The following is a 13,772-nucleotide window of genomic DNA, read 5'->3' on the forward strand; positions in this document are numbered from 1 at the left end:
CGCCTGTATAAAAGTGAGAGGCAGTGCGGGGAACAGTTTGAATAATACAAAAATGGCCGTAACGTGGAGACCACCATGATGGGGTCAGGACTTTTCATTTATACAAAATGCGGCTTGTGCTGTTTGGATGATGATAAGGTGAAAAAATAAAAATTAACTGTAAATTTGTGGTTCCTATGATCTTTTTACAGCTTGTAATTACTTCTGACACTCAAAAGTATGTTAAGCCATGCTAAGGTCGTATTATGTACATACCTTTCTTATACATAATACAATTTTAAATATCATTGCCCGATGCATTTTGCAGCTTGTTTTGCTTTTTTAATCAAAACAGAGCACCTTATAGCGGTTGCGAAGGTAGGTGCATTTTGTAACCACTGTGCATTGGATTGCATTGGATGCACCACTGTGCATAGGAATTCATAACGCAAAGACACATGATGCTCCAAATCAATGATTCACATCATCGACGTGGCTCAAAATATGTACTCGTATGTAATGGTTTCATTTGGTCGAATATGTCATATGTTAGATCCATCTTATGCTGCCCTTAGGTGGAGCCATGCGTCAGCAGTAAAATTGTTTTTCTTATTTCCCTGCGCTTCTTGATGCAAGCCACACTCTGACTGGGATTTAGGTCGCTACTCCGTCGCTGCTCTGCAACAACGCTCTGACGCTTCCTTAGTTGCTGCGCGAGAATCCGGCTTTTGAAAACTTATCTCTCATCTTGCGGCTGAGATCTCGCCCCAAACGATTTTCGAAAGTTCATAGGCCTGTAATTGCATGTGCATGCATGGAGGGAGTTTCGCGACGGTGAATCGGCGTCGATGCTGTGGTTTGAGGGCGGCAAAAAGAGTTACCTTTTTAGAAAGATCACTCTTATGCCTTAGGATCATTGGGCTCTGGCTGAGGCATGCAAAGGATGTTGAAAGCCGAAGTGAGAGCAAATCCGTCCTGGGCGTGTGTATGGTCTCGTCCGGCGACTTTTTGAACGCCGTAGTAAACCCCGGAACGCCGGTCGCCGTCCTCTGAGCCGGACTGGGTCGCCTGGCGGCACCGCGTCCCACGCTCGCCGGCCAGCGCCCCTGCTCCTCCCAAGTTTTCCGGGAGATCCGTGAATCGACGCCGGAATATTGACGCTCGGAAACTTGCCCGTATTCAATTTGGGACCCGTGAGACGTTTCCAGGACATTTGCATGGCCCAAGTTTGTCGGTCGGAGCGGGCCGGGCGGCCGTATCACTGGCGGCGCGCTTCTCGCCCTGCTACTCAGAGCCCATTAGTAAGGTCCGCTCCCATTCGAACTCCATTCGCCAGCCGGAAAACCAGCCGGAGGCTAATTCATTTAATTGATTCACGGGAACTCAGTACATTTGCCAATTCTCTTTGCAGTTTGATTACAGGTGCAAACAGAGATCATTTGTAGATTGGACAAGCATATAGGCGGCGGAACGGGGAGGGCACCGGGGCACCGTGCCCCCCTTTGATTTTGGCATTTTAACATTACATAGCCCTATGGGCATTGCATGGAAAGAATGGGACCAAAAGTCGGCAGTGCCCCCCCCCCCTTAATTGAAGGTGTTCCGCCGCTACTGTGGACAAGATGAGACACAAAAGAATTAGCTGCTCAATGATTGTTCGTCCCATGCTTGCAACTCCTCTCCTCCCCTGAAGAAGTAAACTGAGCTGCTCATTGTGATGCGGGAGTGTTTGTACGAGCACTGCTGTACTTAACTTACACTTCTTGTTTCTGGAATAATATGATGGTCTTCATGTCGACAATATTATCAACATTTCGTCATTGCGAACCCAGTCTTATAAATCGATCTACCGGAAGAATCGCTGTACCGCACAAACCCGAAGGAGTTGTAAGAGGTAGTTATACCCACTGATTTTTTTTTCATTTCGCCGATGTCTTACTCTATAAAAGCCACTGTACCGTTAACCAAAATGCTCATTATGGACGACAAATATCGCAAAATTCGTCCTGTAATAATGTCAATGGTGCTGGCACAAAGTTTTTTACTTCGCCCAAAGAAAATCCCTGAGTTATTGCCGTGCTCCTTTGAATCCTCGTAAGGCTACTTGGCCACAGGCACTTGATACAGTTGCTTGGAAGCCAGGTCAGGCGGAAGCGTTTCTAGCAGGGTAATGGAAAACCAACAGACTCAGCAGTCAGCTATTCGCGTTTTGAAAAGAGGTCCCGAAGTTCATCTGGTAAACAAGCGCTGTCATCGTCATACAATGCATCTGTTTAAAACCATTAGAGCTGCATTTTTTACCAGTATATGTGTGTTGTCATCTTCCTAATATGCTCAGCGTTTTGGGACCTCTTAGTTTCTTGTCTAGGCCGGCTGTCAGTTCCAACTTGGTTTTTACATTGCGGTTTATGGTACGCTGGAGCGCATTGCCTTCGTGAAATGACTCTGTTTACTTGGCCGTCGAGCACGACAGAGAAACGCGTCCGTGCTTTCTCTGTGCACGCACCGGGACCCCTGCGACCACCGAGGGCCGAGCCGCGCAATGGGCTATTAGCTGTTGATTAGTCCGGTACTGTCGTGTACGTGACTGTCTTTTGGATGGTCGTAGATTTGTGCCCGTACCGCTGTCGTGAATATGTATGTTTGCACTGGACTTCAAGGCAAACCTACCCATCGGATGAGGCGGGCAACCTGCGACGGTTAGCTCGGTACGGGTCATGGCTGGTTTCCATTGGTTTTCAGACCCCACTGCATGGAGCTGTTGGAGCCTGTGACTGGGCCGCGGCTTCCTGCCGTGAGCGACTCAGGGGAGGGGTTACCGTCTCACGACCAGCCACCCGGCGCGTGCCACGGCCTGGGCCCAACACCGCACCTGAGTGGCCCACTGGCCACTGGGGACCAATCGTGAGGCAAACAAACCTATTCCGAGGCCACCTCCTTTAATGAAACAGGTATTAAAAGCGGCCAACTGCCGGTAATATCACGCACAGCGGCCACCGGTCGGCCCGGCGCCCCGGGCGGCGGCGGCGGGCGGCGGCGGCGGCGAGAAACGCACATCCCGACGAGTGATTTGCTCAGTTGAAGCGAGCGGCACGTTCCGCGGTCGCAGCCGGCGTCGCTACATATGCGAGACGACCGCGCAACCCGACACCATTTTCATCTTTATATTTTTGTTTACCCATGCGGCGGTGATGGCAGAAGCGTGTAATTTGGGCCGGGATCCGCTACAGATGCTCGTTTAGCCGAGAAATGGGGCTGTTAGCATGTGGAGCCACCGCTACTGCTGAATAAGCCGCGGTGCGATCGGCGGCCGTTAGGGTCGCCAGATGGGCGCTGGATGCCGGCGGAGCGCCCCCCCCCCTCTGCCCCCTCCTGCCCTCCCCCCACTGACACCGGCCCGGTTGTTTGTAGCAGCCCCTTTTACAGTGCACGGTGCGGCGGCGCTGCGGAGCGGGCCGGACGGCACCGCGGGCTCGCCAGGCGTCCAGTGCAGTGTGGTGCGCAGGTGTCTGGACTGACTGTGAACTGCAGATGGGCACACTCCCGCCGGCAGGGCCGGAGAACTGCAGCGCGGCGGTTGTGTGCTGCTATTCAACCAAATCTAATTTCATATAGCCAGCCGGAACAGGCGCCGGCAGCAGAGGAGTGGGTTTAGAGACAGTCAGCGCAGCACAAAGGCATAATACCGGAGGGGCCGAATTACGGACCACGCTGACCGCCTTCCTTGCCTTTGGGGTCTCGCGAGGCTAAACTCAACTTCTTCTATTGAACTATTCGCTACGCTCAAACCACTTCCGTCGGGTTTCAATTGAATTATTTAGACGCCAGCTCCAATGTGCCGCCTGAACTCGGGTGCCGCACGCTGGAGGTGCGTCGCCCGGGCGAGCGGAGGCAGCCAGTCGGAGCCTCATCGGGCCGAGCCGCCAGTCGAACGGTCCGCCCAGTCGTGCGCCTCGCCATGTGGAGGCTCGTAGATTGTTTGAATAACTTGTAGCTCCTCGATTGTAGTTTCATCACTGTTCGAAACGAAATCATTGCAAATAAAAGCCTGACTTAGTCAATACGACCGCCAACTTCGGGACTGCCAGCATTTATTGCAGTTCGCAAACACATTTCCGGACCCAATCACAGCTGGAATCGGAAAAGTGTGTCTTGGACCTCACCCGGTGCCACTGTTCTCTCACATGTGTCGGTACCCAGCCCGCAGCCGTGTACGACTGGCTGGTGCCTCTCGCGGGGAGACAAACGATATCCCATCACAGTCCAGTGATAAATTATTGGCAGCATTATCGTCCCGGGGCATTTACGGCCTTATCGGGCTGTTTTTTACCTTCAGTGTCAGGTTGATGCCACACACTTGATAAAAGGCTAGTTTTTACAGCCCTCTTCGCTTTTTCATAAAACAGCGTGCAGTCTTCTGATAACAAGCGGGATACACGATAAATATATCAGGATGTCGCACTACGGCACGGTCCCCTGCCATTTGGCTAGTAGCGTTGGCCATCTCCGACACCGCCCGGGGCTCCGACCCTGCAGCTGTCCACTCGGCGGCCTGAATCGCTACCTTCTGCAGCGCCAAGCCACCCACCATCGTCCCTCGCCGGTCGCCCATCGCCCATCGCCTGTCCTCCCCGGCCGAACGCGACTCTGGCACCGGGAGCGGCGCTGGCCCGGTCGTAAATCCAACCATCGCTGTGTGCTGTCTCACCGGCGTCGCCAGGCCATCCACGGGAACGATTCAGGAGACTGCGCCCTCAGCTTTGAGAGCCGTGTTGGCACAATAGCAAAACGGCAGCTCCTGTACGGCTGCGGCCTTTCCAAACGTCCAATCACAGCGCGGAAGCCGAATCGCCGGAGGCGGTGGCAGACGACAAAAGTTTCAGTGTATTCACAGGCGGCAGCGTTCGTTCAAGTTGTCCGGCGCATGTTGTCTGAGGGTGTGGTAGTCTGAACATACTGTCGGAGACTGGCGGCTCTGTTCAGTGTGTTGGGAAGTTCTCGGAGAGGGGTGGTGGTTCCGTGACATACGCCGCGAGCGATGCGGGGGAGGACAGCTCGCGGGCTAGTTCGCGGTAGCTATGCGTCTCACTGAGGTATCCAGACTGAGAAACGAACTGCCGAAGTTGATGCAAGCTCATTTCGGATTTGTACGCTTTTTAAAGACACGCCTTATTTTCCGGATATGAGCAGTTTTGAGTTCAACGAACATTACGTGCGCTGGTTAAAATGTTTTCCTTTTACGCGTCTTTTACTGATGTAAATCCCGTTGACGACTGGATTAGATAAAAAAAAACTTTGTTAGAGCTATACCGATGGAAGCTTTTCCTAGGATGAAATATTGACCGATGGAAGCTCTTACCTTAAACCTGATGACAGTAGATGGTAAGGTCGGAAGTGGTCTCCGGGTGAGGACGGTGACCTCCCGTGGTAGCCGAGGCGACATTCGATATCCAACAGTGAATCCAGCAGTGCATCAGTCATGGCTACCGTGGTGGATGGTGGTTCGAGTGCCCCTGATGACTGCGCCGGGGTTCCATTGGCAGGGGTTACATTGGCCGCTGCGCCGTGGTGCGGCCCCGGTGGCCAGGCAGCAACAGTTTCTCCTCGGGTCGGCGCGCTGAGTGATCGGGGCACCTCTCCGACGGCGGTCAGATGGCCGGTGGCGACGGCCGATCATTGCTCACCGCTGCCACTCCATCCTGTTCAAGAAGGAGAAATGGCGCCCAGTGTGCTCCAGGCCGGTGCGTTTACGTGTGATCCTGATTCCGCTCGTGTATGCGCGTCGTACCTCGGTCGGGTAGTTACGGCCCACCTCGGGTGCAGGTCGAGGGCCGCCTAGCGCGGGCTCTGGCATTGTGAATTCGTGAATTGCTGGGCGGTTATGGTTCAGTGACAGCCTGCGATTTTTCGCCAATTGAACGTAACAGACCTGTTGAGATAAACATAATCCTATTGATCCCTAAAGAACTATGGATTATACATATAGTCATACTCACCAGCATGTATCGGTTCTGCTCTGGCCAAATTTGCTCCATTTCCCGGGCGCAAGAATGCGTTATTGCCCATCTCAATGATATGCGCCGAGGGAGAGGTCACGGCTATGACCAGATTCAGAATAAATTCATAATTACGCGGAAGTTTGACTCGACATCAGACCACCTCGCTGAGCGACATCAAATTATGGCGATGAACACCCGACACGCATGAACTGCCACGGCCACTGGTACTGACACTGCCAGACAGCCGCCAGCCTTTCAAAGCTCCACGCCGTGCTCGGGAAGGTTGGCTATATGTAGACGTCCGACGGTAGATGTCCGCGTTTCCTCGGTGGGTTTTGTCCGCGCTAGTGTCAACCGGGCCGTGGGTCGGTCGGTCGGCGCCATCGACCCGTTCCGCGCTGCCGGCACCGCGCGATGGCACGCACCGTCGACTGCGGCGGTCCGGCCGCCCCGGCCGCGCCGACGGGCCGATAATTACCGGCACGACTTTCCGCCGGCGCGCCGGCTCTCTTTGTTCTTCGGCTCTCCGACCTTTCTGTCGCGGATTTCCTGACGGGGATTGCTGCAGGCCCTCTTTATCCATTCGTTTGTTTTGCCTGAAAATTCTGTGACATAACTATCTTTACATTGTTGTGGTAACATGAAGTCCTTATCGTCATTATGCTGCTTCAGTTTTGGGATATTTGTTTCTCACCTTTTACTCCACCTATGGCTGGGAACATTCTGGGCAAAGTCGTCCAGGCGGCAGGCGTGTGTTCTACATCTGGAAAATGAATTATCATTTTCCGGGATCACCGGTAATTATTTGGTATTGCAGGGACCATCGATGCAATTAGTCATGTTTTTACATTGCTTTTGTTTCGCTAATGGTTCTATTACTCGTTCTCATGTCCTTTGTGCGAGGTGTCAGCCTAAAACGCCGACTAATCCCGGTGATCCCGGAAAATTATCCCTCATTTCTCAGATGCCGAATACACGCCAGGTAATATGATCTTGTTGCACGTTCTCCGATCAGCTGCTAACTGCGGTACACTGGCTCTGTGGCGGCTGCGCGCGACACTCCCCAGTCCCCAAACGTTCACACTCACCCGGTCGCTCGCGGACCGCCGTCAACTCGCGGCTTAAACGGCGGCCGGGGCTCCGCCGGCACGCCACGGCCCGGCGGGCGGCTCTGATTCGCCGTCCTAATTGAGTTCTCACGCGGCGGCTGTCGTGCGCTGTTTTTACGGCCGCTCTGCTGACGGGCCTGATTTCGGCCGCGGACCGACGCGCCGCCGCATCAGTAATGTGGCCGCTGGTCAGCAGCACCGGCCGCGCTCAGTATGCGTCGCGCACGCCGGCTTATTGAAACTGGTTAAAATGGCCGCGGATCGCGGCACCGTCCGCCCGAGAGGGAAGGGCGACGGCCGCTGAGAGGTCTGCTGAGGAACTGACAAGGTGGGGTGGTAAATGGGCTCAAACTCAATGTGTTCAATGGATTGAACAGTTGATTCGACATCAAACATTGTGTAAAAGAAGCAGAGAATCTCATGCTACGACCGTTTGATGAATGTACCTTTTTTGCGCACTCACTCATTGCTTTTGCGTCATGAGTTATACCAGAGAACACAGCGTGCCGAGCTGAGTGGCGGCCGACAATGTAAACTCATAGCAGGGCCGGGTGTTCTGCCGGTCAGCAGACGTCTCTGGTGGCTCGGTATCGCCGGCAGAGCGACTGTGATGCTGCCAGGCGTCTCGCTGCATTCTGCCCTGTATCCAAATACACGGGGCGACACGCCGTCGGCGGCGGACCGCATTATTATTGCAGGTGTTTACATCGGCGGCCGGAGTCGCGTCGTCCTGCGAGCGCCGCCGCGCGGCCTCTGCCGCCATACTCCCCACGCCATTTGGTATTCTAAATATGTAATTTGGTGCGCCGAGAATAGAGCACTCTTTTCTTGTGGGAGCGAGGAGACATCGGGCGTTGCCATTGGAAGAAACGGACCTCTCCGCTGTGTTCCTCTGCCAAAACAGCCGCATTAGGCTGCCGGACGGCGGCTGCCAAGACCGCGCTGGATGGCACTGCCGGCGGTCGCACCAGCGCCGAGCGAAACTCGCCTCCCGGCCACCTTGAATGTCTCTCGACGTTTCTTTCGAGCGCGGTCGAGCATCCGCGAAACATGAGCCGCCACAATTGCTAATATCTTCTTCATATGAGCTCGCCACGCTTTGTAACTGTTTACTTATCATATTTTGGTGCGTGGTTCTGGTTCATATAAATGATTAAATTTACGTCGTCGAGCATGCTTAATTGAACACATTTTTTGTTTATCTCAGTTTTAAATAACAAGTAGGCAATGTTGTTATTAAGACGGATGCCTGTCCAATCTTCTCGCAAGAAGTCATCATTTATACCTTGATCGAATTCGTGACTGATACTATTGAATCGCTAGCCTGCCGTATCCTGTAAGCTTATTGTTTCGACGGACTGCTTGCGGACAGAAATTCATGAACCGTCCCTCGCGCAAGGGCGTTGTTTGTGTCGTTAAACAACGCCCGTTCTGCCCATGTATGTATTGTATGTGTTTAAGCGTCTGTTAATCTTGCACAGTAATTGTTTGTCTGTCAGGTTGTCTGTATGGCAGGCTGTATGGCTGGATGTCCTTCTGTCCGTCTATAACTGTTTACCTGTCTGTATGTCCGTGTGTCTGTCTGTTTTTCTGTCTGTCTGTGTGTATGTCCATCCGTCCGTCCGACCGTCCATCCGTCCGTCTGTCCGTTTGCCTGTTCGTCCGCCAGTTAGTATCTCATCAGCGGACGGTGAGCGGAGCCGCTCGGCCGGACATGGGACGGAGGCCGGCGGCCATCCGTCGACACGCGTCACATGCACGGCCGGCACGCCAGCCGCACGCCGCCCATCGGTTCGTGAGCTGGGAGCGGCGCGCGGCATTCGCCAGGCCAGACGACAATGGGAACATCCAGCGGACAACCAGACAGCACCGGACGCATCCACCGGACAGTCCCAGTCTCCAGACGGCACCGGACAGCTCCAGACGGCACATCCACCGGACAGCCCCAGACGGCACCGAACATATTTACCGGACAGCCCCTGACGGCACTGGTTGGCTTTTAGTTGCATATTTGATTGTGTGCAGAATACAGCTGCACACAATCAATTTCGGGTTCTAGCATGGCAAGCGAATCTATTTCACAGTCGTGTCTGTTTGCGTGTTGCGGGTGACCGCTTTCATGTTTTTTTTTATGCATTGTGTTGGTTGGCCTTTGCAAGGCTACGGGCTGGTTTCTTCTCAGTTAGATGCTATATCTTGTTCACCTTGAGTCGGCTGTACTGTAAGAAATATCCGTTAGCTTCCACGCGTTTGGAATTATTCAGAAACCGGCCGCTGGTCGTCGAGCGGTATTTTCTGACCTGAATCTATAGACTGTGCCGCAAGACACCCTTGTACACCGGGACAGTCTACCCTCTTGCCGTCCTCAGAGCTGTGCGAACAGCGCGCCACGGCACTGAAGCGCGAGTCAAACGAAACAGCTCTGAAGCGAAACAGCTGATTTTTTTTTCATTTTGCTGTGTTTCTATTCACTCTTGTTTAGTTTTAGACTGAGATGAGCTCCATCTAGTGACCTGCGACATTTCATAATTCACACCAGTATTTTCACCGCTGGCTGTTGCTCATTTAATGCTGCTAAGCGTGATATCAATCGCAGCAATTCTAGTCGAAAGGCAATTGTCGATTTGGGCCGACGGCCAGCTGGCGCATGCGGCATGACTTGAACATGGTCTGCCTCTTACGGTCCCACTGCTATAACGAGCACCCAGGGACTCGGGTGCCGCGATAGGTGCAATCATGAGTCATTCTCGACACCCGCAATGGTGACTTTGCTCTGATATTTTCTCTAGGTATTTTTAGTTTTCTTTCGATTTTGCATGCTGTAAGAAGTGTGAGGCCTTTACTGAATATTCTAAGGCATTTTCGACAATCTGCCAGCCTCAACCAATAATATAATTGAACGAATGAATCGGGCTTGAATATGCACATTCCTCTCGAACATATCCCAGTGGGAAGTAAGTTAAAACATCAAAGGCTTTCCCACTGATCGGTATTTGCCGCAGTGGCAGTTCAAGGTCGTTGACTGTGCGATGCAGTCATTTGTGCGTGAAAATTTCATTCGTGCCATGAAAATCATTTGTGCTTTGAAAAGGTCGTTTTCCCACTTGTTTCTTTAAGCTCTCCCCATGGGTTGGGATTGCCGGTGAGAAATTATTTGCAACTATTCTGAATTATTGCAAAAATTTGGGATGCAAGTTGACTAGCTTCCATTTTCTTGGAGGCAGATTTATAAGTGTAAATGTGAAAGATGCGGAAGGTACTGTTTTAGAATGTTTATCTGGGATCTATTTATAATGCTTAAAGGTACGCCCGTTTTGATAAGTCTGCGAAATAAACACATAAGGCCGCCATTTAGTCTCTCGGCATATCCTTCAACAATCTTCTTTTGACACATTCGTTATGGACTTCAAACTTGTCTTTTCTGTGTCTTTCAGGAGTTGAAAGTGAATTGGGCGACAACACCGGGAGCACAGACGAAGGTCGACACAAGCAGTGAGTACCACTGAACCCAGCGCTGTTCAATGAGACACTCAATACCGCTGGTGTCACTTTTCAGGGCAGGTGTCACTGGCTCGTACTCAGACGTGTCTCCAATGAACATTTTCTCATAGATGTTTAGTTATCCTGTCTTGGCGGCCTATCCTAGATGCCAGAGCTGCTACAGGGAGTTTTGTAAAAGCCTTTGTGCTGGTCAGAAGCTCAGTTGTGTGCGAGAACAGAGTGTCTTTCTGTCTATCCAACCTACAACAATAGTGGCACAACGTTTCATGTATGATAAGCCATCATGTTCCTGAACTTACAGCATCGCAAATTAAACGTTTTGTTCTGATCTATCGACAAATGCCTGGTGTAACCCTAGAATGGTCATTTTCCAGAGTTGTGTTGCCTTCTACATTGTTTGAGCATTGCCGGCCGTCGTAAAAAGAAACTTCTCTTTTGAGCTGTATAACATTAAGATACATGAACTTTTTATATTTCCAGTCAACTGTTGAAAATTTTCAGTACATATTGCATACGATATAGGGTATCATTTGAAATTTCAACACTTATTACTAACCGTCTATTGTGAAGTCATAATGAAGTTGGGGAATAGTTTCCATGCCAATGTTATCTATTTATGTTTTACTAAATGTTTGCAGTAACAAACCTAGCAAATCACAAGTATTCATTATTGGATAAGAAAAATTGGACACTTAACGCTTCGGGTAGTATACTCGTACATACACTCTACCAATTGTACTCTACCAATTTTATCATTTTCCAGGGAGAAATCAGAAAATTTGTGTTCTTGTGCTTTGTGGAGTAAAAATCGTATTGTTTTCAAACTGTCGCTCTCTTGTCTTTTTATGCGAGAAAAACAACAGTTCAGACGCCGCGGCAAAGTCATAGGCCCCTCTCTGCCCCTCTCTTAGAGCCGCTATAGTGAAGTCATTCACCACATGGATGGATACCCACGCACCTGTCAGTTCATAGTTTGCCCGTCAGGGAGTGATAATTGACGTCAGCTCGGCAGCAGGATGCCACCACAGCTATGACGTTAACTCGTCGGCTGTGACGCTAGCTCGCCGGTTGTGACGTTAGCTCGTCGGCTGTGACATTCGCTGGTCCGACGAAGGCACGTGTCTCCGTGCCAGTTGATATGGAAATACCAGCGAGCTGGGCCTGCCTGCCCCGACTGTGTCGAATGAGCGCCGACTCAGCGCAAGACGAGCTGAGTGGCGACAGTGCGCACCGCAGTATTGTCACGGAAGGACACTGGCAGTGCGCACCATATCTCTTTTACAGATTTACTTGCGGCAACGTACACTGTAGCTCTGTCACAGATGCCTGCTGACGCCCCAGTGAGTTTAACGCTTTCTGTAGGTAAATGTCAATCGTACCTCCAAATAGCTAAGATGTCGCCTATCCTGGTCACACAACAATACGATCTTGCGGGTTATCGAAAGGGGTATGTTTGCAATTTGCATATTATGTGGATGGTGAGTTTGAAAGCTATATGTAGAGCACTGAGGCTTTTAACATGAGAACTGAGAAGGTAAAGTTTTCTGGAGGCATATCAATTTGATAACTGTGGCAACTGACGAAGTTTTCTAACGTTGATAACCGATAAGTGGCTATTTTAAGGTGAGCATTGTTAGCGTTTATTTCCCCGGTGGTGAGGGGGCGATGAGTTCCACCGAGCAGTGATACACGCCGAGAGCTCGGTGCCGGCCGGGTGAGGACGCCGATCAGGTCGCTGTCCCGCCGGGCGCCCCCTGTGGCCGCCAAAGGTCGACACTGAAAGCCTTTGCGTCAGTCGGCGGCGACGGAAACCAACTTTCTGGACTTGAATTCATGAGGAATCGCTGCCAGGCATCGCAAGTTGTTCGAAGAAGCGCCTGTCCCCTGGGTCCACCCGTTCCAGAGAAGCTCCAGCGCCGGCCGGTCTGGACTGATCTCGACGCCTGGTGTGTGATGCCCGGCTTATTCGATACGATTATTGCCCGGACAATTTGGCGGTAGTTCAGTTAGAACCACAGCTCGGATAACCGCTACTTAGTGATCAGTATTAGGTTATGGAAGGGCTGAAGGAGTTGCGCAGCTGTTCGTGCCGCGTGGTTTCTTTTGTTGGTTTTGTGGTAGAATCTGCTGTTTGTGGTGATCATCTCGTTTTACACGCTTGGTATTGTATTGCAAAATTGTCTATGGCTTTGTGTATTACATTGGAGCTTTTCAATAAATTCGTAACAGAATAAAAAGTCAGCAGAATGGGTTGCGAACAAAACAATCCGAAAACTGTGTCGCGTAACAGTGAACGTCATGAACGGTGAAAATGAGAAAAAAATGAAAATGTGAAATGAGAAATGAGACATGACCGCTTCCAATGTTCTGCGTGCTGGACTGTCATGGCGCTTATGAATGTTGTAAAAAAAAAAGATTTCTATAATGACTTTTAGGAAATCCTGAGATCATGGCTTTTCCCGAAAGATGCAATTTTAGAACTTATCTAAGGGATAGTGCCTTCCTATTTCACTATATTACCACCAAGTTCTCTGAACAAATATAGCACCATGAATTATGGTAGTTTAAGAGGAATAGCTGACTGTATCGAATCAACTTGTCGGGCACGATCTTGAATTTCTCAACTACTTAAATATTGCATGATGAATCGGCACCTTGGGAAAATGCTGCAAAATTGAGGCTGCCGTGCCTTACTGCATTTCTAAGTTAATTCTCCGCCGTCGGAGGCAAACAGCGGCGGCGGCGCGGCCGGAATGGATGACTGCACTGAGCGGGCACCGCTCCATGAGCGCCGCACCACCAGATATATGGCGGCAATGATACCCGGTGGCGCGTCGTGGCCCTGTCTCGGCACCGGCATGCTAATGCCGGCCGGGCTGCCGCGGCGCGGGCACCACGCACTGTGCGACTGGAGACCCATTACCTGGCTGGGACACGGCACACAGTGATGATACGGGCGCGTTTATCCGCGCCGCGTGCCCCAGCGGGCGGCTCGCGTGCCACCGGGCACGCAGCGCCGCCGGCCGATATACGGCGCACGACGTCGCCGCGCGTTATTACCGACAAATACATCTCGTGTCATTGCTTGTTGGCGCCGGGCACGTCAGCGCTAATGCCGGAGCCCATTGATATTACTTTAGATCTGCTGGCGATTATCGTGATCTGCGTAATTGTTTTTCCTGTG

General features: G+C 51.5%; 1 protein-coding gene across 3 annotated transcripts in view; it reads left to right on the forward strand.

Annotated features, from left to right (window-relative positions):
- LOC122382632 (nucleolysin TIAR-like) overlaps positions 1–13,772 on the forward strand; it is a 202,901-nt gene that overhangs the window by 111,079 nt on the left and 78,050 nt on the right. For all 3 annotated transcript variants that reach the window (XM_043368214.1, XM_043368213.1, XM_043368215.1), the window contains one exon: positions 10,522–10,579. In XM_043368214.1, the coding sequence (XP_043224149.1) occupies positions 10,522–10,579 (58 nt within the window). The remainder of the gene's footprint in view (positions 1–10,521; positions 10,580–13,772) is intronic.

The sequence above is a fragment of the Amphibalanus amphitrite genome, unplaced genomic scaffold (assembly GCF_019059575.1).
Source record: "Amphibalanus amphitrite isolate SeventyFive unplaced genomic scaffold, NRLGWU_Aamphi_draft 000144F_arrow, whole genome shotgun sequence".
Lineage (NCBI taxonomy): Eukaryota > Metazoa > Arthropoda > Thecostraca > Balanomorpha > Balanidae > Amphibalanus > Amphibalanus amphitrite.